This window comes from Pithys albifrons, chromosome 21 (assembly GCF_047495875.1).
Source record: "Pithys albifrons albifrons isolate INPA30051 chromosome 21, PitAlb_v1, whole genome shotgun sequence".
In the NCBI taxonomy this organism is placed as follows: domain Eukaryota; kingdom Metazoa; phylum Chordata; class Aves; order Passeriformes; family Thamnophilidae; genus Pithys; species Pithys albifrons.
The window spans coordinates 671500-693434 of NC_092478.1; the positions used below are offsets into that span (position 1 = coordinate 671500).

The 21935-nt window shown below is 55.6% G+C and overlaps 3 protein-coding genes and 2 non-coding genes across 8 annotated transcripts in view; 1 reads left to right on the forward strand and 4 right to left on the reverse strand.

The window, feature by feature from the left end:
- Nucleotides 1-10750, reverse strand: part of SMG6 (SMG6 nonsense mediated mRNA decay factor) — a 108188-nt gene extending 97438 nt beyond the window's left edge. For both annotated transcript variants that reach the window (XM_071575421.1, XM_071575420.1), the window contains exons 1-8: nucleotides 10668-10750; nucleotides 8162-9920; nucleotides 5975-6167; nucleotides 5191-5301; nucleotides 4447-4553; nucleotides 3260-3338; nucleotides 2329-2439; nucleotides 1476-1688 (exon numbers count right to left, since the gene is read on the reverse strand). In XM_071575421.1, coding sequence (XP_071431522.1) covers nucleotides 1476-1688; nucleotides 2329-2439; nucleotides 3260-3338; nucleotides 4447-4553; nucleotides 5191-5301; nucleotides 5975-6167; nucleotides 8162-9920; nucleotides 10668-10740 — 2646 coding nt within the window. In that variant the 5' untranslated portion in view covers nucleotides 10741-10750. The remainder of the gene's footprint in view (nucleotides 1-1475; nucleotides 1689-2328; nucleotides 2440-3259; nucleotides 3339-4446; nucleotides 4554-5190; nucleotides 5302-5974; nucleotides 6168-8161; nucleotides 9921-10667) is intronic.
- Nucleotides 9864-19812, reverse strand: TSR1 (TSR1 ribosome maturation factor). Of its 3 annotated transcripts, XR_011699546.1 has the most exons (16): nucleotides 19693-19812; nucleotides 19506-19609; nucleotides 19037-19253; nucleotides 18828-18962; nucleotides 17611-18038; nucleotides 17179-17338; nucleotides 16733-16890; nucleotides 16247-16443; nucleotides 15660-15822; nucleotides 15330-15440; nucleotides 14871-15003; nucleotides 14338-14454; nucleotides 13927-14067; nucleotides 13733-13807; nucleotides 13321-13641; nucleotides 9864-9920 (listed from the first exon to the last, which is right to left on the reverse strand). XR_011699546.1 is itself a non-coding variant. In XM_071575423.1 (15 exons), the coding sequence occupies exons 1-15, from the start codon at nucleotides 19790-19792 to the stop codon at nucleotides 13463-13465; spliced, it is 2412 nt and encodes an 803-aa protein (XP_071431524.1). In that variant the 5' UTR covers nucleotides 19793-19812; the 3' UTR covers nucleotides 13277-13462. The 3 variants fall into 3 exon arrangements, 2 of the variants coding, with proteins under 2 accessions (XP_071431524.1, XP_071431523.1); XM_071575423.1 differs by lacking the exon at nucleotides 9864-9920 and having other exon boundaries at nucleotides 13277-13641; nucleotides 17617-18038; XM_071575422.1 differs by lacking the exon at nucleotides 9864-9920 and having other exon boundaries at nucleotides 13277-13641.
- SRR (serine racemase) lies at nucleotides 10810-12933 on the forward strand. The gene is made up of 7 exons (XM_071575424.1): nucleotides 10810-11008; nucleotides 11164-11284; nucleotides 11503-11606; nucleotides 11686-11805; nucleotides 11875-11949; nucleotides 12161-12370; nucleotides 12655-12933. The coding sequence occupies exons 1-7, from the start codon at nucleotides 10829-10831 to the stop codon at nucleotides 12850-12852; spliced, it is 1008 nt and encodes a 335-aa protein (XP_071431525.1). The 5' UTR covers nucleotides 10810-10828; the 3' UTR covers nucleotides 12853-12933.
- Nucleotides 14718-14808, reverse strand: LOC139681781 (small nucleolar RNA SNORD91 family). Its single transcript, XR_011699558.1, has one exon. It is a non-coding gene; the product is annotated as a small nucleolar RNA SNORD91 family (small nucleolar RNA).
- Nucleotides 16098-16190, reverse strand: LOC139681780 (small nucleolar RNA SNORD91 family). The gene has a single exon (XR_011699557.1). It is a non-coding gene; the product is annotated as a small nucleolar RNA SNORD91 family (small nucleolar RNA).
- Nucleotides 19813-21935: the final 2123 nt, after the last annotated feature.

A 21935-nucleotide genomic window follows, 5' to 3' on the forward strand; every position in this document is an offset into this window, starting at 1 on the left:
CACAGATTTAACATTTCCTTTCCACGTGGTTATTTTTGGTGATGTGGCCATGCCACAGCCCCACAAGCAGTTGTGCCAACTCGAGCACGATCCCACAGCAGGCACAGGTAAACTGAGTGTAAATCCCTTGGCTGCCAAAACCAGCAGTGCCCAAACCCAGGCCCTCAGCTCCCCCTGCCATTTGCCATTTTATTTCTGACCATGTTGCCTCTCCATGACCAGAAAGATTGTGCTTTCCATAAACCAATTTTTCAAACAGATGAAGGAATCAAAACTAACAGTAATAATCACACAAATCTGTGAAGACATTGCCAGTGACCTGTACTTGAGACAGCACAGCCCCCCGGGGTTACACCACAAACAAGACATCACTGCTTCCCACTTCACGAGCTGTTACACTACCTGAGGGCACTGCAAAACAGAAGCCCTCAGTGCCTCAAAAACACTCACAGCATCTAATTTCAAAGCACCTTCATCAGTGATTGATGAAGAGGCTAAAACTTGGCACTTTCCTTTTAACAATGCTGAAAAGGTCTCCAGAAGGGAAGTTGAGGAGAGGGAAAACAACCAAGGGTAGGAACATCTTAAAAAATGCTGCAGCATCGTGCCAGAGCTTATCTTCCAAAGCTCTAAGACTTCACCCCAGTTCCACCCAGCTGAAGTCACAAACTTGTTATAAAAGCCCAGTCGTCTCTGAGAAGCTCTGCAGTGCTCAGAGAAGGTCTTCCCAGTTCTCCTAAACTCACATCCTTAACAGCCATTTTAGGACAGACAGCCCAGAGCTCCCTGGCAAGTTCTCTTGCAAGTCATGTGTGCCAGTGCAGTGCAAGGATTCCTGGAGGATGAGCTCCCAACCACCACTGCCTTCGCCCACATTCCTGAGCCTGACAGAGTTCACTCCAGCTCCTCTGGCAAAGTACAGCTGGACAGGCTCACAGGACACACTGTGTGACAATCACATTTTTAATTCTTGCAGAAGAAAGGTGCTGGTCTGGCCTCTCACCAGAGCAAGTAATGTAAATGTAACACCTACAGTGGAAATTGAAACCATGGTTTTCACATTCCCAGTGCAAGCCTCCAATCATCTGGCACTGGGACAACTGACCCACTTCCAGAACAAGCCTCAGAACTTCCAGGGTCACTGTTAATCCTGGTTTCCAGCACCTGACCTCATTTCCCCCTGGGAACCTCACCCAAGTTAGAGCCCTCAGCAGAGGCATTTTACAGCATCTTCTGTTTGTGCCTCTCCTGTTGCACACCAGCCACGCCAGCACACGCTGCCAAGAACTGGATGGTAACAACGTGCCTTAAACACGAGAGGCACGAGGTCACCAGCTCCTCAGCCTGACCCAGGCACAGCTCCCACAGGGAAAGCCAAAACACTGGAAAATTTAGCAACAGGAAAGCAAAACAGATCCAGTGTCATTCCACTGCATTCCAAACACATGACACCAAAGCCAACCGCCAGTACTCACGTCGCTGGGGCTGAGGCTGCCCAGCCCATTGTCCTGCTCGGAATCCCGGCCGGACTCGTGGCCCTGGGAGCAGCGGGGGTGGCAGGGATGGATCCAGATCTCCAGCCGTGTGGCATCATCTCCAACTTGGCGCAGTGTGGACTTCTTGCTCTTGCCCCGGTGACTGGGGCTCCCATCCAGCACCTGGTGTTTCCTCTGCTCCATCTGCTCAGACTGGGCAAACAGGACAGATTCAGAACACCCAGGGATCAAAGTTCAGAGAAGTATATAATTATATTTACATGGATAAATTAGCCTTTCTCCCTGCTTCAGAACCACAGCAATACACTGACAGCACCAGAACCAGAATCTGGTTCTGACTCTACAGGTGAGAGGTTCTCAACTCCAACTGTCCCCGAACAAGAAAAGCTGTGTCCAGTCACAGGAGTGTGTGGCAGCCAATGTGCTGTATTTAGGGTGGCTCTCTGGGGCACAAAAGGACTACAGCCTCTCTTGTCCACTCCCACAGGTGTGGGGCACCTAAGGAATAAGGTAATGAGATCCTGCTGCACGTCAAGGCCACGCTGCAAACCATAGCAACCTACCACCCTTGCTGAGCTTGGCTAAATTACAGCTTGTGATCCAGAAATAAGTGATTCAGCTACCCAAATCACCCCAAAAGCAGCCCAAGGAGAAGCAGAAAGAACACCATGATCCCGAAGGCTGCCTCTCTCATCTGACTCTCAACATGGAATTTCTTAGAAGAAGGTAAGAAGTGACTCCAAGCGCAAAAGACACCATCGCTCTCCCCTCTCACCACAGGGAATTCAGCAAGGGCAGGTGCAGCACCCCACAGCCCAGCTGCAAGACTCACCTTGCGTTTTGTCTCCTCAAACAGACTCATGAGGCTCTCCTTAGCTGTGAGGATGGGGTTGCTGGCAGCCAGGCTACGCATGTAATAGTACACAGCATCCAGCTTCCTCCTCTGCAAAAAACACAACCAGGCTCAGACCTGCCACTCCTTCTCAATCACTCAGAGTCAGGATCCCCACGTGCTTCTCCTTCCTTGCCCCTCAATACATGTGCTCTCTCCCTCAATACTGCCTGGGACAGACAGACGCAACAAACACTGTGACCAGCAGGATCTTGAACTCTCCATCCACATTCACAGCTACCTACAAGCAGCAGAACAAAGGTCTTTGTGTGTCAGAAAGGTCCCTCCCAGCCATGAAGGAAATGTGCTTCTGAAGAAAGAAAACACATTTTTGAACTGCTCTGCTTTAAACCAGCATCTTCAAGTGTTGTGAATGGGCAGATCCCTACCAGCATCTGTGTCCCAGCATGATGCTTCCATTATCTGCTGTCACATCTGCCTTGAAGTTTTCCTGCATGGCTGGACGAGCCAGCACAACTGAAACCCAAGGAAGTCACATGTGGATATTGCTTAGACCAGTGCCCACAGGTTTAGTGAAGACATGGCAAACAAACCCAGCATCCTGATGGAAGGCTTTGAGCACAAAGACCTCATGCAAAACTTTAAGCACAACACACTTTTAAAACATTTGCTCTCTCAATAGTCCACAGAACAGTCGCTGAAATGCCTGAGGGAGTGGGGTGTATCTGACAAAGCTGCCTGAAGCCACTGCAGCTGGAATGCACATAGCACATCCATCAGCTTTCTTCTTTAAAAAAACACAACATCTGAGCACTGCCCTAAACAATGCCTTTCTCCACCAGATGGACTCTCCCAGCCATCCCAGAGGCTCTCCCTGTGCCTGCACATCCCTGCATGATGAGCATCTTACCGTGTAGATGGCCAGCAGTGCCAGCTGGTTGTACGGGCGGCCATTTTTGGGAGCAATTTGCTGAGCCTTCAGGTACCAGCTGGGGAAGTGAAGCACCAGAAAGTTACTGAAAGGACATCAGGCTGCCTTCCTTGCTGTTCAAGATGGGCATTCCTGTAGGGAACAGGCCCTTTCCACAAGTGCCCTCTGCCTGCAGGAGAGTGCACAGGCAGCAAGCTGTGCCCGGCCTGGAGAGGGATGGGGCACAGGACAAGAGGGGCAGATCCAGCTGCAGAAGGAAATACCCTTGGTTCAGCCCAAAGATGAGCAATTAGCCAGACCATCAAGCACTCGCCCCATACAGCCTCACATACAGAGCACAGCCAGTTCAGGGAATGCTTCTCTCAGTCTGTTTTAGCTCCCTGGCAGCTGGGACCAAACCTGCCCTGTTCTTTGGCTGGTTCACTTTCAAGATATTTAATCATCCCAAGTGAAGAGGCACCCGTTCAATAGCAGCCCATTCATCCCTTCATCCTTGCACTTATTTTCCCTTCATTGTATTATCCACTCTCCAGCTTATCATGCCACATGGATCCATTAACACTTCTCAGACACATCATGAACACTCTGTGTTCCCCTCAGTCTCCCTGAGATATCAGCACACTCCACAAGGTCCACAGATCCCAAACCCAGGAGCTTTCTCTGCACCGTTCTCCAAATCTCCACAGACTTCATGGCTCCATCCCACATCCTGGGCTCATTTGCTCCTTGTCCCCTCAGTCTCTGCTCCACAAAAAACCATCAGTGACAGGAAGCAGTAAGTGCCAGTAAGTCCTGACAGAGACAGAACATATGGATGCATATGGGAAGCTCTTCCAGATGAGAAGTCACCAGAAAATACAACGGCCACGCTGCCAGCCTCAGCAGCCTAAACCCTCCCTGCTGCAGGATCAGCACAGGACAACTTCCACACTAGCTGGATGATGAATGGGTCTGTGGCTTGCTCTCTGGAACAGCAAAACAGTCTCAGCTACAACTTTCAGCTTCACAAGACTGTGATACAATAGAGGAGTGAAAGACTCCAAAAGGGAGAGGAAAGATTTCTTTGGTTAGAGGCAAGTCCAGGATGAAATGAGATCCACGCCTCACAGCCAGAGGCAGAGCTGTGCTCTGTGCTGCCACAAAGAACACAGTCCCTGTGCTCCTACCTGCGTGCCTTGCCGTAGTTTGCCGTGTCGTTCGCTTGTTCTCGGTACCGGCAAATGTCCCCTTGACAAATCATGCACCTCTGGGCACTGATCAGCGCGTACTTCACCTGGAAAGGAGCATGCAGGGAACCTGTGAGACTGCACAGCCCTGGCTCACCTGCAGGCCCAGCCAGAACACAGGGACCGCATAGAGCCAAGAGGAGGTCAGTGACACACTGAGGGTCTCACAAAAGGGCAGCAGAATGAAATCACAAGGCTCCATGGCACTGGTTCAACACGTGCAGGGGCAAGTCAATCCCCAAACATCTCCTCTCTGACAACAATGTCCCACCTCTCTCTAGAAGGAAGTTGTTCAGTCCATGACCGATTTGAGGCCAGTTGTCAAATAAACACATCATCTTGGGAAAGGAGCTAGACTAAAATATTCTTTCCAAGCTGTCCCTCACACCTGCACTCACAGCTCAGAGCAACACATCAGGGAGGCAGCACAACCGCCAGCTGTTTCTGTTCACTATTCTGAATTCCAGACAGAAATCAGAGATGTGCAATATCTAACAAAAAATAAGGGTGCCTTTGGACACTTCCTTCCCTTTATTATTTCGCCAGTAGCTGAGAAAGATTCCCTGCAAACAAACTGACTCTGTCTGAAGTACAGCTGCCTGCCTCTTGGCAAGGGCAGCACAGAGTTCAGCCCCTTGCAGAGGATCACCAGGATAAGGAGCCTGCAGGGGGAAGGCAACCTACCATCTTCCGGAGCGGCTTACTGCGGATGGCCATCCCGTCCATATAGTCCTCCAGCTTGAACTGGTAGGACACCTGCAGCTTCTGGAGGAGGCCATCAAAAAAAGCAGAGCCCTGCAAAACACACATACACTTGGATGTTACGCTTTTGCTGATGACAAGCACAAAATCACCATGCCATCCCTGCCACGTGCATGAAAGGAGGTCCCTCTCCTTAGCCTGTTTCTCTTCAGAACACAAGGAGGTCGAGGGATCTCCAGTCTCAGAGGTTTTCAAGATAAAATCAAGGTTGACCTTGTCTAGTGTTTGATGAGTCCTGCTTCGAGCAGGAGGTTGGACTAAAAGCCTCCAGCTGTCCCTTCCCACCACACTAATTCTATAAAACATCCTCTCGGGTCTGTCAGCATACCTGGTACAAAGAGTAAACAGAACTGCACATTTTAACAGAATGACTTTTAAAGCAAATTTGATAAAGATGGCACAAACACCTCCCAGGAATGCTTCTGTTTATTTCCACTTCAGGGTATTCATTTCATTTTAGGTTATCAATTAGAAATTGATAGAATTGATAAAACACATCAAAACAAGGCCATTTTGAATTATAACAAATATCCACCTGGATGTGCACCTGCCCCACTAAACCATAACCTGTATGGGAATTCTCCTTGCACAAGGATGACCATAGAGATATGAAGAGGACCAAGACTAGTTGCACCATTCCATTCTAAACACCAGTCAATTCCACACAAAGTTTTAATGGAGTTTGGGGCTGTTTCTCTCTTCTTACCTCATCTAGAAGCAGGAGCAGTTTGTTTCGAATTTCTTGGGCATTTTCCCCCTGCGGGTCCTTGAGGAGCTGCCGGAATTTCTCAATCACCTGGTAGAACGCGTTCTTCCACAGCAACTGGTCCACGTTCTGGGTATCGGAGAACTCGATGTCCATCAGGATGCACCGCTCATAGAGCTGCAGCATCTCCACCCTACAGCAAAGCACAGTCAGGGGTCAGTGCAGGAGCATTGCCCGGGCTCAGGAAACGTGCTGAACCACCTGCTGCTCACACACAGCAGGCATGAGCTGTCAGCAGCACTGTGGCAATTCACTGCTCCCAGACTGGTCCCAGAGGGAGTGGGAGCTGCTGCAGTCTAACCCTTTCTGCTCCAAGAGGGCAAATCTCCCTTGTGCACGTGCATCTGAATGGACCAGGCTCAGCAAAGAGCAAGGAGCTCTGCTATAGTCCTGCCACTGGAAACAGCAAGGCTCGTGTGTGTCCTGATACCAACACAGAGAGCACACACAATCCCAGACTCTGCTCCTTCTGAGCACAAAGTCTGGGCCAGGAACAAACACACAAAGAACCAGAGGGCAACAGAGGACTTGACATTAAAACGATCCCCAGGTCCCTCCCTTCCATCCAACCTAAACACAGACCCCACTTCCTCAAAAATGAACGAGGGGAACATCCCACCCCAAGGAAAAGAAAACCTCAGAGTCCCAGAAATTACATTCCCCTTGCCAACTACCTACAGCCATACCTGGATGCTGCAGCAGAAATCCTCCCTCAAATTAAATAAATTAACTCCAGGCTAGAAACATCTCTGCAATATGTGGGACAAGTTTATGGTGAGGGGGATCCTCAGCTGTTCCTGCTTTGGCAGATGTATTCCTTATAAAGCTTTGAGTCCTACAGAAAACAGTATGACAGCAAAAGCCTGGAGCAAAGCCAGATGGCAAAAAACCTGGAAGAGCCTGACAGGATCAAGAGAAGGGATGCTGGCAGGATCCTGCAGAGAGCACAGAGCAAGGTTCTGGTGCCTGACCCCATGCAGTTCCCAAGCCCAGCACAGTCCCACACCCCCACACACACCTGGGCAGCACAAACACCAAGAGTACTGGACCTTTCCACAGATGGATATCGGATAAGAACTTGTACACAGCTCCAAAACAGGCTGGCAGCACACACTCAGACACAGGCAGGGTACAAGGGACAGTGCCAGCAGGGACAGGGCCAACTGTGCTGATGCTCCCAGGGCAGGGTGGGCCTCCACAGGCCACAGCAGCACTGCAGTGTTTCCTCTCCCTCCACACAACAGCTCCAGGTGACCTCAGTACCTCGACAAGGATCTGAAACCTTCAGTGCTGCTTCAAGGACAGACACATCCACCCCTGTGGATCTATAGTGCAAGTCCCCAAAACAGAACAAGCCTTGAAACGAGCTTACCTGCTAAATTCACTGCAAGTCAGCTCTGAAAATAAGCCCCAAGAGAGGCCCTGGAGACACAGAGGTCACAAGTAAATGAAAGATGCTGAGTAGAAACTTGCCACAGCCATGGTAACTACCCTCCAGAGCACGAGTGTCACTTCTCTCTCACTAGTCTGGCATCACCAGAGTACTCCCACTGGAGTGTCACAGTGTTGAGAGGCATCAAGAGCAAAACTGCACAGCATTTGAAAGGCAATACCCTTGGCACACAACACCAGGAAACCACAAAATGCTTCCTGAGCACACACAGACAGTCACCATCCCTGAAACCCACAACAGGAATCCAACAGCAGATGACTGAGGAGAGATGAGAAAGCAGAAGTCTGACAGCAAACACTGAGAGCATGAGAGCACTGGAACTGAAGTGTGAGAGAACAGCTCCAGCAAGAGCAAGAAGAAGCCAAAGGCTGCAGCAGGTGCTTGTCCTGCTCCTCTCTGACCCTGCAAGACAGGCAAGGCATTCATCAAGCACAAGAAGCCATGGCTTAGCTCCCAGCCCGGGTAAATGTCATCCTCACCCCCAGTTTCCTTCCGATGCCCACACACTGGCACACAAACAAACCCAGCACATCAAAAAGTAGCAACCCATTGGCCCATCTCCCAGTCTCTGAGACAGATCCCCAGTACACCAGACCCCCAGGGAGACACCATTCTGTGGTATTTCACCCTGGAAGGTACTCGGGCACACACCCCTCCAGAGCACAGCCACAAACCTCAGCTGGGCCATTTTCTCCAGCCCCTCCGGGCTGATGCGGTCCCTGGAGAGCAGGTTGCTGAGCTGCTGCTCCTGGTTCCCAGCCTCTCGCAGGAGTTTGCTGAGCTCCTGCTGCTGCATGCTCCGCATCTGCTGCTCCAGCTCGGGGCTCAGAGGAGTGGGGGGCAGTGGGCCACACAGGTACTGCCCTGCCTGGCCAGGGTACCCAGGGTAATAGGCTCCTGGGTACACACCATTGGCTGGACCCACGGGATACTGCAGGGAATACCCACCATACGGATACTGGGGGCCTTGACTGGAGGCCCGAGGGTAATAGTAGGGGTTGTCAGAGTTTTGGAATTTATAGTAGGAGGGCTGGGCCTGGCGGGCTTCCCCCCAGGAGGGGGGGCTCACTTCATCGTCCGTGTCCAGGAAGTGGAGCTGGGCAGTCTGGCTCTTCAGGGCGGGTTTTTGGTCCGGGTTATTTGGGTCCCACAACCTGCGTGCGGTGCCACCTCGGCCCCGGCTCCGGGCGCCTTTGCTGCCCCCAAGGAGGAGCCTGGGCCCAGGGTGAGTGGCTTCAGGGGCACCCACGGTGCTGGCAGAGAGGTCCGTGTTGGCTGGCAGGAACAGAATCCCGCGGCCCCTCCCTTGGGGCTCCCTGCTGTGGCTCCCTGGCTCCAAAGCCTCTGCATCTTTGCAACTAACAAACGGTTTCAGGGACTTTTTTGTATCTGTATCTGCCAGACTGACACCCCTGGTCATGGTCCTGCTGTCAAACGTGACTCTGAAGGGTCCCTTTGCTTCCCTGCCATTGCTGCTCCATTCGCTCTCACTCCTAGAACCTCGGCTCTGCTCCGAATGCTTTTTCCTGTCCGAATTCCTGCTGGAGCCATATCCTTCTGCCTCATCAATTCTGTCATCATCCAAGGAGTCAGTGGAGGACACAGAGAGCTGCTTCCTGGGCCGTGCTCGTTCCCTGGCCCGCTCGTGCCTCCTCTCCACGCCATCCAGGAGCAGGCCCCCGTCGGCGCTGGTGCTGCTGCCGGCAGAGCTGGTGCTGCAGGTGCGGTAGCGGCTCCGGCGCTTGTCGGTGCGGGAGTAGCGCTTGGTGGGGCCCAGCCTGCCCGGCAGCCCCTCCCCACCTGCCCTCCTCAGCCGCTCGCTCCGCTCTGCTCGTCTTCCTTTCTCTCCCCGTGAGGCCTTCCCTCCTTCCCCTGCCTGGCTCCCCTCTCCGTCCTCCTTGCTCGGTTTAATTTTCCTGTTGTTGTCCTTTCCAGTGCCTTTCTCTGTCTCTTCATCTCTCTCGAGTTTCAGCTGCTCCATCCTGCCAGTGACGGCCTCGGCCGCCGCGCGCAGGGGCGGCTCCTTCCCCGCGGAATGCAGGCGCTTCCCGGGCTGGTAGATCTGCTGGTCCGGTTTCCTGGTTCTCCTGGGGGCCTTGGAACACCCCTCATCCACAGAGGGCTGCTTGGACAAGATCTCCTGGCTCTGCCCACCAGGTTTGGTCTCTGTCTCTTCCTTTTCCTGAGAAGGACCGTTCTGTTTGGGGCCATCGCTTTTGCCCAGCTCCTCCCTGGGGGGAGTCCCTGCTCCCACAGAGCCCCCGGCACTGTCCTCCTTGCCCTCCTCAGTTCTGCTCCTCTCCTTCTCTGAGGCTTCATGCTTTACTGGCACCAGTTTGCCACTCAGTCTGGAGAGGCCAGGCTTGTAAATCTCCTGGTCTGGGCGCCTGTTGTCCTTGCGATGCCTCGGCTCCTTCACCTCCTTCGTGTTTTCTGGGGAAACACAGACAGAAGAAAGTTACTCCCACCACAGCGAGGCAGGGACCAAAACATACTCTGACCAATAGCCAAGGGGAAACATTAAGTAGAGGCAAAGAGCCTTCCACCCTCGGGGCAGGCCTGAGAGAACAGGGCTGGAAATCTGTGTAAGGATTTCCAGGAAATCACAGAGTAAGAGCAGAAACTGAGAAAGCCCAACAACGCTGACCAAACCCTTGGCCTGACTAATCTACAAAACACAACCTGCAACAGGTTTCTTCTCAGAGCACCAACAAGGGACAGATAAAGCCAACAGAAGACTTAAGCCCATGTGTAAAGCTTTATGATAACAGGTTCCAGCAGCAGTCACCTGCCAGCAGCCCGTTGGGAGTCAAAGGCGCGTCTTCCCCCTTGGTTACAACCCGGTAACGTTTCTCTCCTCCTCCGTTAACCACATTTACACAAGAGCTCGTTACGGAGCCCAGCCTGGGCCGCGCACGGTTAACGAGCCACGACAGCCGGGCTGTTCCCAGTGCACCTGCTCAACTTCTCCCGCTGTCAGTAACTCGCACGGGCCCCAGAGGGACCCTCTGCCGCTCCCGGGGGTGCCCGCGGGGCTGGGCCCGACTGCCCCACACCGACCCACCCGCCGGGGCTGCCACTGCGACCACAGGTCTGCGCCCCCACCGTGGCCACCAGCGCATGCCGAGGGGCCGCCGGCGGGAGGGCAGGGCCGGCCGCGGGTGCTCCCGGTGCGCTCACCTCGGGCCTGCGCCGCCACCATGTCCCGCAGCTCCGCGGCCGAGACGCGGACGCGCTCCAGCCCCTCCGCCATCTTGGCGGCGCCGGCGCGGACGGCGGCCGCGCAGGGACAAACCAAACAGCCGCCGCGGCCGCGCGCAGGCGCTCCCGGGCCCGCGCACATGGCCGCGCTCGGGGCCGCGGGGCCGCGCCCGGCGCTGGGCGAGGTGCGGGCGGCGGAGCGGCGGCTGCGGGGCCGCGTACACCGCACCCCGGTGCTCACCTGCGCGGGGCTGGACCGCAGGGCCGGCCGGAGGCTCCTCTTCAAGTGCGAGCTCCTGCAGCGGACGGGCTCCTTCAAGGTGCGCGGGGCGGCGGCGCCGCAGGGCCCGGGCAAAGGGCGCTGCTGGGCTGGGGAAGCGCCAGTGCCCACCGGCAGCGCGGGTGCGGTGCTGCCCCGGGTACAGGGCAGGCTGCGGGGAGCGGGTTCCCACACCGAGCCCCGCGCTCCCCGCAGATCCGCGGCGCCCTGAACGCCGTGAGCAGCCTCGTGGAGCGGGGGCAGCGGCCCCGAGCCCTGGTCACACACAGCAGCGGCAACCACGGGCAGGCGCTCGCCTGTGCTGCCCGGGCAGAAGGTACCTGCATCCCGACCCCCGGGCAGCGGGCACAGCAGAAATGCTGAGCTGGCTCCTGGGCAGAGGCCGCTCCACATGCCCAGCTCAGCCTGCCCTGGAAAGGACAGATCGCGCCCCAGACCCTGTGCTGGCAGAGGCAAGGCATGACCTTTGCCTGCACTGCTAGTGGGTGCTTGGGGCTTTCTGGCTGTTGGATTTGCTCCTTTCCCATCACACAGGGATCCCTGCCTACGTGGTGGTGCCCCGCACTGCCCCGCAGTGTAAGCAGGCTGCCATCCGTGCCTACGGTGCCACGGTGGTGCCATGCGAGCCCAGCGACAAGGTAAGGCACAGGGGAGACCAACCCCGGGCACGGCCCAGCTGGACTGAGAGACCACCCACCCACCTGTGCTTGCCCTTAGGCCAGAGCCGAGACAGCAGCCCGTGTAGTCCAGGAGACAGGAGGAGTCCTGGTGCACCCGAACCAGGAGCCAGACGTGATTGCAGGGCAAGGCACAATCGCCCTGGAGGTGCTGGAGCAGGTGAGGGAAAGGCACGGGAAAAAGGGGGACATGAGGTGCCAGGAGCACTGACACTTCCTTTGGGTACAGGCACCCGAGGTAAACGCAGTGGTGGTTCCTGTCGGAGGTGGAGGAATGATTGCAGGAATAGCCATTGCCATCAAGGTAGGCAACAGCTCACTGGGGCAGCAGGGGCTGCACCTCCCTCTGGCAAGGGCAGGATTCCCCAGGCAGGCAACAGCTTTAAACTTTACAGAGAGACCCTGCTGTGAAAACCTGTGGCTGCTTGGGGTCCCTGCCTGGCCCTGCATGCACCAGAACAGCAGAGAGGCACATACCAGTGCCAACCAAATGGCTCCTCTCTCTCTCTCTCCAGGCTTTGAGACCAGATGTGAAGGTATTTGCTGCTGAGCCAAGCAATGTGGATGACTGTTACCAGTCCAAGGTAAGAGGGGTGCTGACCCCCAACCTTGACCCACGGGATACCATCGCAGACGCCGTTAAAACCAGCATCGGACCAAATACATGGCCCATCATCAGGGATTTGGTTGATGATGTCCTGACAGTCTCAGAGGAAGAAATCAAGGTAAGGGCTCCCAGTTCCCTTCTCAGAGTAGCTGCCAGCAGGCAGCTGCCCCCATCCCTGCTCTGCCCCTCTGCTCCCACCCCACCACACTCCCAGGACAGCACAGGCCCCTGCACACCACCACAGCTGTGCGACACCCACACTGTCTCCAGCTGGAAAGGGCTGGGGGAAGCTCTGCTCTCCCTTGCCAGAGCACTGCAGGGATGTGCTCACACTTTGCCCTCAAAGCCCTGGAGCAGCCTGTCCTGGCTGCTGGGCTGACAGCTGCGGCTCTGGCCCAACAGCAAGCCACATGGCTGGTGTGGGAAAGGATGAAGCTGCTGATAGAGCCAACAGCAGGCGTGGGACTGGCGGCCGTGCTCTCAGAGAAGTTCCAGGCAGTCCCCAGGGAAGTGGAGAACGTTTGCATCGTGCTGTGTGGGGGAAACGTGGACCTGAGATCCCTGACCTGGCTCACAGACCTCTCTGGGAAAACAGAATGAGGACAGAGCAGTGTCTCAATGGAAACCTCACTCTGAATTTGTACAGTGGCTTGTGCACTACTAAAAAAACAAATGAGCAACGCTGAACATTTGTAACCTTTTGTGGACAGATAAGGGAAGCTGGCATTGATCTCTATGGGGGGCCTGGAAACACAGCACTGCCTCTTTCCCCCTTCCCAGCTGCCCTGTTCTGGGCCAGGCCTCCAGAGAGCTGCACTCAGTCACCCTCCCCAGCTGCTACTTGGCTTTTCTTTCTCAGCATCCCAGGAACTGACAGCAAATTCCTGTCCTTCATACAGCAAAATCCCTGTACACACCACCATGGCAGGGCATGAGGGAAAGAAACAACTCCAGGGGACAGGGGGTTCAGCAGACAAGGAGTGCACAAAGCTTCCTGGCCACCACCAAGACAGAAACACTTGGGAATTTTTGACATTTTCCATTAAAATAAATAGCTATAGCTGATACCTGAGCAGCAGCTGGCGAGACAGCTGCCCCTGTTACACACCCCAGCAGTAACACATCCAAGGCATCAGTGCTGTCCTCAGTGTGCAGGGGCCAAGAACAGCATCCAGGGAGGCAAGGCACAAACTCCAGCCTTGCTGGAGACTCATTCCATTTCCACCTCCTGCTCTGGCAGCACACTCTCGCTCCTCACCCATGGCACAGGCTCTGGAACATGCGGGTCGTAAGTCCATTTGGGAAAAACACGCTTGTAGAGGTTCAGCAGCACCGTGTCCTGGGACTTGAGCTGTCCATCAAAGTGGCACTTCATGTGGCCATGGGTCCCTGGGCAGAGAGAAGAGGCCATTAGCAGTCTCTCCTGCCCAGGAGAACCACACCATCTCAGCAACACAGATAAATACAGGATCAAACCTACCCAATGGCTCCTTGATGTGTCCCCTACGTCCCCACTTTGTCCTCAGCTCCACGGGCTTAAACCACATCACATCATCTGGAGACCAAACATGAATGGCAGGTGAGGAGCAGGCTGGGCTGCACCAGCAGAACTGCTTTCACAGGAGCAGGAGTCCTGCTCCCACATCTGCTCTTCCCACCAGAGCCGAGCCGTACCTCTGTTAAAGAACATGTACCGCACGACGGCTGTCCTGGTGAAGATCTTGAAGGGGTGGCCACTGAGCACCAGCCGCTTGATGACAATCCTGTCGGGGTCCACGGAGAGCAGAGAGCCCGTGGCAATGAGGTCATGCATTCCTGCAAGGCAGAGCCACCAATGCACCAGGGCAGGCGCCTCCATCGCTGCCTCCCCCAGCACAACTCCCTTCCCCAAAGGGTTCCAGGCCCTGAGCAACCCCACAGCAGGGACAGACAAATGTGATAACGGGGATGGAGATGGGCTCATCTTCTCAAACAGCAGCTTTTTCAAGTCATACTTTCAGGAGAGATGCACTTGTAAACGGGGGATGGAACAGTCTGCTAACATCTGTTTCCCAGACACCAAATGCTCAGCATTTATCAACTTACCATTACTTCTCTGTTTAAAAAGCAGCACTGAGGCAGGAGGGAAAGTGATGGGAGCGTAAACAGTCACCACCAGGGCAGCATCCGGGCGCAGGAAACGCTCCAGCTTGTGCTTATCAGCTAGGACAGAACAGCAATGGTCAAGTTCAGGCCAACAACAGTCCTCAGAGCTCTGGGATACTCCACTGAGACCATTCTCTCCTGTCAAACAGGCTCTGCACCTTAGGAAAAGAGGTGACAAACACCCCTTCATTGCTGGCACACAGCATCTGGGAACAAAGGCACTCCTCTGAGCTACCAGTTCACTGTATAGTCTGCCACCACCTTGCCTGGACCAGTGGGCCACCTGGCCCAAGCCCTCCCACTTCCCCTGATTTAGTGCCTGCCCTGGAAGCCTCAGAGCCTAAGAGTGAGTCTTCACAAGTCCTTCAGCCAGGTTCAGACACCATGGCTAAGACATCACTGGCTTCCTGCCCCAGAATCCCCAGCCCCATCCCCTGGTGTACCTGTGCCCACCCCACCAGTCCCTCACAAACCTGAGGTGTGCTGGGAGAACAGGGGGGATGCTCGGAAGCGTCTGAACCCACAGTGGAAGATCAGCTCCTCTTTGGCCTTCACTGGCTCAGTGTTGCTCGGATGCCGACGCACCAGGAAGTTCAACACGGACATCTGCAGGCAGCAGCACAGTGAGGGGCTGATGGCAGGGCAGACAGGTGATGGTGGACAGCAGAAAGCAGCAGGACATTGCAGCAGATACAAATGTCTTTGAGAATGGCTTCCCAAAGGATCACTGGTCACCAGTGCCAGTACTCAGACACTCTACCCTAAACCCCTTGGGCAGCTTCTGCCTGTGCTGACCAAAGGGAATCTTCTACTTTGAAACATGAGCAATGCAGGGAGATTTCAGCCCAAACCCTCACAGCCAGACTCTCTCCAACCCCAGGGAATCCCAAGAACTGCACACAAACAAGGTATCAGCAGGGCCATACAGTCACCTTTTGTTCATGGGGAAGCAGCGAGAACAGGACCAGGGGTTTCCCTTCCTTGAAGCTCTCCATCACTGAGACAGGGACATTGCAGACATGCAGTGTAATGTACCAGCCCACCTGCCAACACAGCATCAGTTGTGAGTATTTCTCTCAACTAAAAAAGTGTCAGAAGTAAGATATGCCTGGGAGAGAATCCAGGAGAACAATTTCATCTGAACATAGGGCTCCATGCTATGAACCAGCTGGCTGAAAGATCCACCCATCCACCTCCCTAATTAAGTCTTTCCTATGAGGAGCAGGGGAACATAGCAGGGAAGATCAGCAAAAGGGAGTTACCGAGGCTCCCTCAGTCTCCTCTTTCTCTATTTGCCGAAAGAGGTGCTTTCTGGTTCGGGAAAAGTCCTGGAATTGGAAAATCCTGGCATAATCCCTTGGAAGATTCTCTTTGGGGTCCCATGGAGAAGTTCGGAAGCTTTTCAACCCCCTGTACTTCTGGAACCTAGAGAACAGACAATTTGAAAGACAAACTACTTCACCAATGGAGGTGTGTGACCACCACCTTCTGTGGTCCACAAGGACTCACACCTTCAGATGGCAAGGGGCACAAAGCAAACATTAGACCTCAGGAAACATCTTAGAGAGATCTGAAACAGCTAAATTCCTGAATAACCTGCCCTTGCATCAGGGTCACCCTCCTCCCTCTCCCAGGTCAGGACCCAGCTCTCCCTGCTGCAGGGAGCTGGCCAGACCACCTGCTTCCCCCCAACTAGTGCCTGCCCTGGAAGCCTCAGAGCCTAAGAGTGAGTCTTCACAAGAGTCCTTCAGCCAGGTTCAGACACCATGGCTAAGACATCATAGGCTTCCTCACCAAACTAGACAGAAAGGCACCATCCAGATCCTCTGGAAGGCATCCCATTTCTTACCTGACTCTGGCAGGTACATCACGTGGTGTATCCACCTCATCTGGAAACATTTCATCCATTCTCTCCTGTTTGTATCTCTCCAGCATCTGTTCATCTTCCTCCATCTTCTCGTCGTACTGCTCGTCCCGCAAGCACTCGGAAACAGTCATGGTCTCACTCTCCTCCTCTCCAGGTTCCTCCTCGCTGCTCTCCCCATCCTGACACAGGGCAGCACAGAGCCCATGAGCACAGAGCTGTCCATGCAGCACTGAAACCCTGTGTGTGCTCACAGTGTCACTTGTGACCCCAGAGACACCCCAGTCCCTCATTTTGGTGTCTAACAGGCCAAAAAACCAACATGATACATGAGAGACTTAACAGTGGAAATCCAGGCAAGCCCTGGCTCTGTGTCATGCCCTTGCATGGATCAAGGCAGGAGGACAGGATTATCCTAGAATATGCAATAATGCCCTGGAGATCACCTGCACTATCAGCTCTTGGAAGTACCTGGGAAACTGCCTCTTCCATCAGATCATCATCAATGCCATCATCTTCATCGTCATCTTTCTCACTGCCTTCTTCTCCATCATCCACAATCCAGGCAGCCTGGTACTTCGATGTGCCTTTGGGGACCTTCACCACCCTCCTGCTCGCCTTCAAAGAATCTGGAGGATTCACACCAGTTAATACAGGAACAACTCTCCTTCCCCTCACAACATTTGCACCAGGACAGGCACGATCACATCTATGACAGAGCTGCTATTTCCCAGCCCTGAATTTGCCAGGACAGCCAAAATGTAACCCTGCTGACTTCCCAGGCAAACCACACAGCCTGCTGATCAGCCCTGGGCTTCCAACTAGGATGTTTCTTCACAGCCATCCTGGTGACAGAGGTTTCTGACAACCCTCTTAACAGAAACAAGGAAAAGTACAGAACTATTGTTGCTACACACCCTCTGCTTCTTGCAGTTCTTCTTCAGTAGGCCACGTCTGTTCCCCTTCCATCGGATCAGGAACCACCTCTGATTGCAGAGACTCCTGCTTGCTTGGATCTGCCTTCATCAGGACCTTAACATCCTCCTCCATCTCATCAGTACCATTTACAGAGTCATCCTGAAGGGCAAGAACACACCTAATTAAAGCTTGCAATTAGTCTCAAGTAAATTAATGTGATTCTGAAGGCAGTTATGTTGTGCCATTACATTATTACAAGCAGCAGGAAAGGAACCTCAGCCCAGCAGCACAACATGGATACAACTCCCTTTCCCCTCCCCTTGCCCTCACACACCCAGTTGCACTTTCCTCAGGGAAGTTTAGAAACCTCGTGTTTTAAGAGGCCTGGCAAAGCCCTGACCCTACATACACCTGTAAGACCCCCCACACACCTGTACCTCCATGTCCTGACTCCTCTTCTGTGCTTTCACCACTCGGGGGTTCAAAGAGAGCGGGTCAGGGGGGGCATCCACCTGGCTGACCTGGAAGTCTCCGTGCCCCACGATGTGCACCAGGCTGTTCACACCGAGGGGCTGTCGCCGGACAAAGCCAGACACCTTCAGGGTCCCAACCAGGTGACTGTCCTGGCCAGGCACGAACTCTGCCGCGTAGGCGAGCAGGTGGGCGCGCCGGGCCCGGAAGGAGAGGGGCCGCTGCTTCTGCGTGCTCAGGTGCCTCAGCAGCAGAGAACAGTCCTGCTCTGTGTGCAGGGGGAACAGCTTGGCCTCGGGAAAGCGCTTCTCAGTGGCTTTGGTGAGCTTCTTCCTGGCATCTATCCACTTCTTAGGGGGCAAGTCAGGGCCTCCTGGGACAGCAAGAGCTGCCAAGCAGAGGAGAGAGCTCAAGATCAGATCATAAACCTTCTTATGCCCCTTTTACCAAACACAGATAAACACTCAGGCATCGGTAACCCAAATAACCAAAGATTTCCACCACAAGGTGCAAAGGCAGTTTCACTCTTTTCAGTGATGCCCAGTGAGAGGACAAGGAGCAATGACCACAAACTAAAACACAGGAACTTTCATCTCAACATGAGGATGAACTTCTTTCCATCGAGGGTGGCAGAGCACTGGAACAGGTTGCCCAGGGAGGTCATGGAGTCTCCCTGCCTGGAGAGATTCCAAATCCCCCTGGACATGTCCCTGTGTCACCTGCTCTAGGGGATCCTGCCTTGACACGGGGGTTCCCTTCCAAACTTAACAATTCTGATTCACACATTCAAAAGAACATCTGAGGCAGAAAACCTGTCTTTAGAAATAATATTTTGAGACTAAATGAGACCATGGAGATAAGAGCCCAGGAACTGAATTTAACAAGAAGGTGCCTGAATCCCTTGGCTCTGCACACCTATGTAACCATCCCAGTGCTGACACCAGCACACAGCCAGGGTCCTCAACCCACAGCAGCCTCTTATCTCCAGGACTTGCCTGCCATGGGATAACACAACAAGGCACCACAAGCAAAGCATTCACTCCTCTGTGATCAGAAACAGACCAAAGATCTGTGACAGCCCGTTAACAGATGAAGTTTTTAATCACTGCAACAGTAAATCCCCATGAAATACCTGCACAGCCCACCAGAAGCCTCCCCCCATTTGTGGCTCACTCACCGTAGCTGGGGAGCCCCTGTGCGAAGAGGCAGGACAGGCAGTGCTCCCCTGCACCGTCCCAGCCATCTGCAGGGTCCAGGAGGAACAGGAGCGAGTCGGCAACCTTGGCAAGGTCTAACACGGTGTGAAGGTCGCCTGCACGCACAACAGCGCCGTTATGGGGCTGCCAGGGGCGTGGAGCCGAGAGCCCACCCGCAGCCCCTCCTCACCTGCCTGCGCTGTGACAAAGCGCCAGCGCTGCTTGAGCCGCGGGCAGAGCAGGGCAAAGCCCCCGGCCCCACCCGGCCCCGCCCGGACAACGGCTCCGTCCTGGCTCTGCAGCAGCCGGAGAGTGTCGTGGGCGGCAGCCCTGCTGTGCAGCAGCACCACAGCCACGAGGTGTGGCGGCCCATCCCCGCTGCCCAGGCTGCGCTTCTCTGCCAGCACCTGCGGGCGCGATGCAGAGCGTCAGTCCCGGCCCGCTGCCCAGGCCCTGCCGCCCACACCTCCACCCGAACCCACTCGGTCCAGCGAGGCTCCGCTTGCCCCAGAGCGAACCGGCTCAGGCTCTCCCTGCTCTCCCTGGCGCAGCTCCTGCTGCCGCCGCAGACGCCCAGCCCGGCTCGGTTCCACCACCCGCCCCGAGACCCGCACCGGCCGCACTCCGCTGCCCCCGCACTGCAGGCGGCCCTCACTCACCGCCTCCTTGCGCTGCCGGCGGAGCTGCAGCGCCTGGTGCCGCCGGTCCACCCTGCTGAGGTCGCGGAGCCGCCGGCGGGGCTGGGCCTTGACGGGGACGCGGCCTGCGGGGACAGCACGGTCAGGCGCGCCGGGGCCGGGGGAGACCAAGGGGAGCCCGCCTCGCCTCACCCCCGGCACGGCTCACCCCCGGCACGGCGCTGCGACGACCCGCTGTGCTTGCCGCCCTTGTGCGCCTTGTTCTGCTGCTTCAGCGGCCCGGGCCGGTGCGCGCCCACCGCCGCCATCGCCAGCACCACGCGGCCGCCGCCAAACGTCACTGCCGCGCGCCCGCGGCGCACACCGAGCACGTGCCGGCGACAGGGAGGGGCGGGGCGGGAGAGACCCCCGGGACAGGAGACCCCCCCGGGACAGGAGACCCCCCCCGGGACAGGAGACCCCCCCCCCCCCGGGACAGGAGATTCCCCCCCCCCCCCCCCGGGACAGGAGACCCCCCCCCCCCGGGACAGGAGACCCCCCCCCCCGGCACAGGAGACCCCCCCCCCCGGCACAGGAGACCCCCCCCCGGGACAGGAGATCCCCCCCGGGACAGGAGATCCCCCCCGGGACAGGAGACACCCCCCCGGGACAGGAGACACCCCCCCCGGGACAGGAGACACCCCCGCCGGGACAGGAGATCCCCCCCCCGGACAGGAGACCCCCCCCCCCCCCGGACAGGAGACCCCCCCGGGACGGGGCATGGAAGGCGAACGGGGTTCGTGCCCGTGGCGCCGTGGGGTAATGAGAGCCGTGAGCCGGAGCCGTTCCTTCAGCGCTTTATTGGTTGGTTCTTTGTACACGTATTTACAGAGAGGGACAGGGCACGGCCGCGCTCCGGGAAGGGGCCTGAGGGATGAAGCAGGTGGGGAAAGGCCCTGATGAGCCCCCGGCATCACGCCCAGGCCCGGGGTTGGCCGGCGCTGCCCACTCCGCACAGACCGATGGAGCAGAAACATTCCTACGGTGCCTCAGCCTGTCCGGTACCGCAGCGCCCGTGACCTCGGCCTTGCCAATCATTATCCACCCAGGAATGTCTGCTCGGGGGTAGAGGCCTTAGCCCTACCCAGCCCTGGGGGCACATCACACCAAACAACACGGGCACCTCGAAGGTGCCAACCCTGCCCTGGCAGAGCCCCTGCTCCAGGACCACTCCATCCCGTTGGGATAAACAGCTCTCTGCCCATCACGGGAAGCTCTGGGGCCGCAGCACCCCAGAAACACATGGGTGAGCAGCAGGATTAAACATTGACAGTGGTGTTGCAATTGCCAGTGAAGCTGAAGCAACCCGAGGGAGAGGCAGAGCAGCTGCTACTCCCACCCCGACTGAGCAACTGCATGGGAGGGAAGAGGCAGGTTCCTGCAGGTCCCTGATGCCTCTGAACTTGAGGCATCTTCCCCCACCTTTTCCTCCAGTGAGGAAATCAGGGTGACTGATCATGTCAACTGTGGGCTGGACTTCAGGGATCCTTTTCTACCCCTAGAAGCAGCCTGTTTCAACATTTCAGACTTTAAATACTAGCTAGAACTACCTGAGAGGAAGGAAGACACAAAATTAAGAAACCAGTGACAGATAAACACTGCAGTGATTCTCTCCACACAGGGACCCGCTGGCTGTGAGAGCACAAGAATCCCTCCCACTGTCAAGGCTGTTTGTCCATCAGCCAGGACAGCCCACAGCACCACCGATGCAGAGGCTGCTCAGAGGGGACTTGGGGGGAATAACCAGGATACCTCGAAATCAAGAAAAACATCCCATGAGTTAGTTATATCTTGTCATTTAAGCAAGACCAGGGAAAGGAACAAGGCTGGAAACTTTCTGCCCCCACGAGTCACCCTAAGTCTGCAAACCCAGAGACAGCCACAAGGTCCCACCATGGAGGCTGATGCCTCTCCAGAGCTCTGCAATCCTCAAAGCTGCTGAGAGCTGCTCTAGCTTGGAAGAGCCAACACCTGATTTGCACTGTGGATTTGGCCCTTTACGTGTAAAAATCCCCACACATCCCTATATTGTAAACTTCCAGTGACTCCACTGACCTGCACAGTTCTGCAGGGCCCTCCACACAATACCAAAAAATCACAACCCACTGAGCAAGCAGGAGAAAGCAAAGCACTACCTCACTGTGGCTGACAGCACTGCAGGTGAAAACAAGCTCCTCCTCTCAGAGCAGCAACTGCCGAGGAAATACAGATACAGCTGGAGTGTGAGCAGGGAAGAACCCTCCCAGCAGCTGAGATGGAACTCCCTGCAGCAAGGCAAGCCCTGGCAGGGAGAGGGCTCCCTTCAGCTCTCTTGTACCATCACAACACAGAGCCTGGTGCTCTGCACACACAGGACACTGTGACAGCACCTGCTCAGCACCACCTGTCACCCATCTTGTCCCCTCTGCACCC

Coding starts and splice junctions, on each gene's coding strand:
- SRR (XM_071575424.1), top strand. CDS start 10,829: ATGGCCGCGCTCGGGGCCGCGGGGCCGCGCCCGGCGCTGGGCGAGGTG. Junction 11,607..11,685: donor CATGCGAGCCCAGCGACAAG/GTAAGGCACAGG, acceptor GCTTGCCCTTAG/GCCAGAGCCGAGACAGCAGC. Junction 12,371..12,654: donor TCTCAGAGGAAGAAATCAAG/GTAAGGGCTCCC, acceptor CTGGCCCAACAG/CAAGCCACATGGCTGGTGTG.
- TSR1 (XM_071575422.1), bottom strand. CDS start 19,792: ATGGCGGCGGTGGGCGCGCACCGGCCCGGGCCGCTGAAGCAGCAGAAC. Junction 19,610..19,692: donor GTCGCAGCGCCGTGCCGGGG/GTGAGCCGTGCC, acceptor CTGTCCCCGCAG/GCCGCGTCCCCGTCAAGGCC. Junction 15,004..15,329: donor TGCTTCCCCATGAACAAAAG/GTGACTGTATGG, acceptor TGCTGCCTGCAG/ATGTCCGTGTTGAACTTCCT.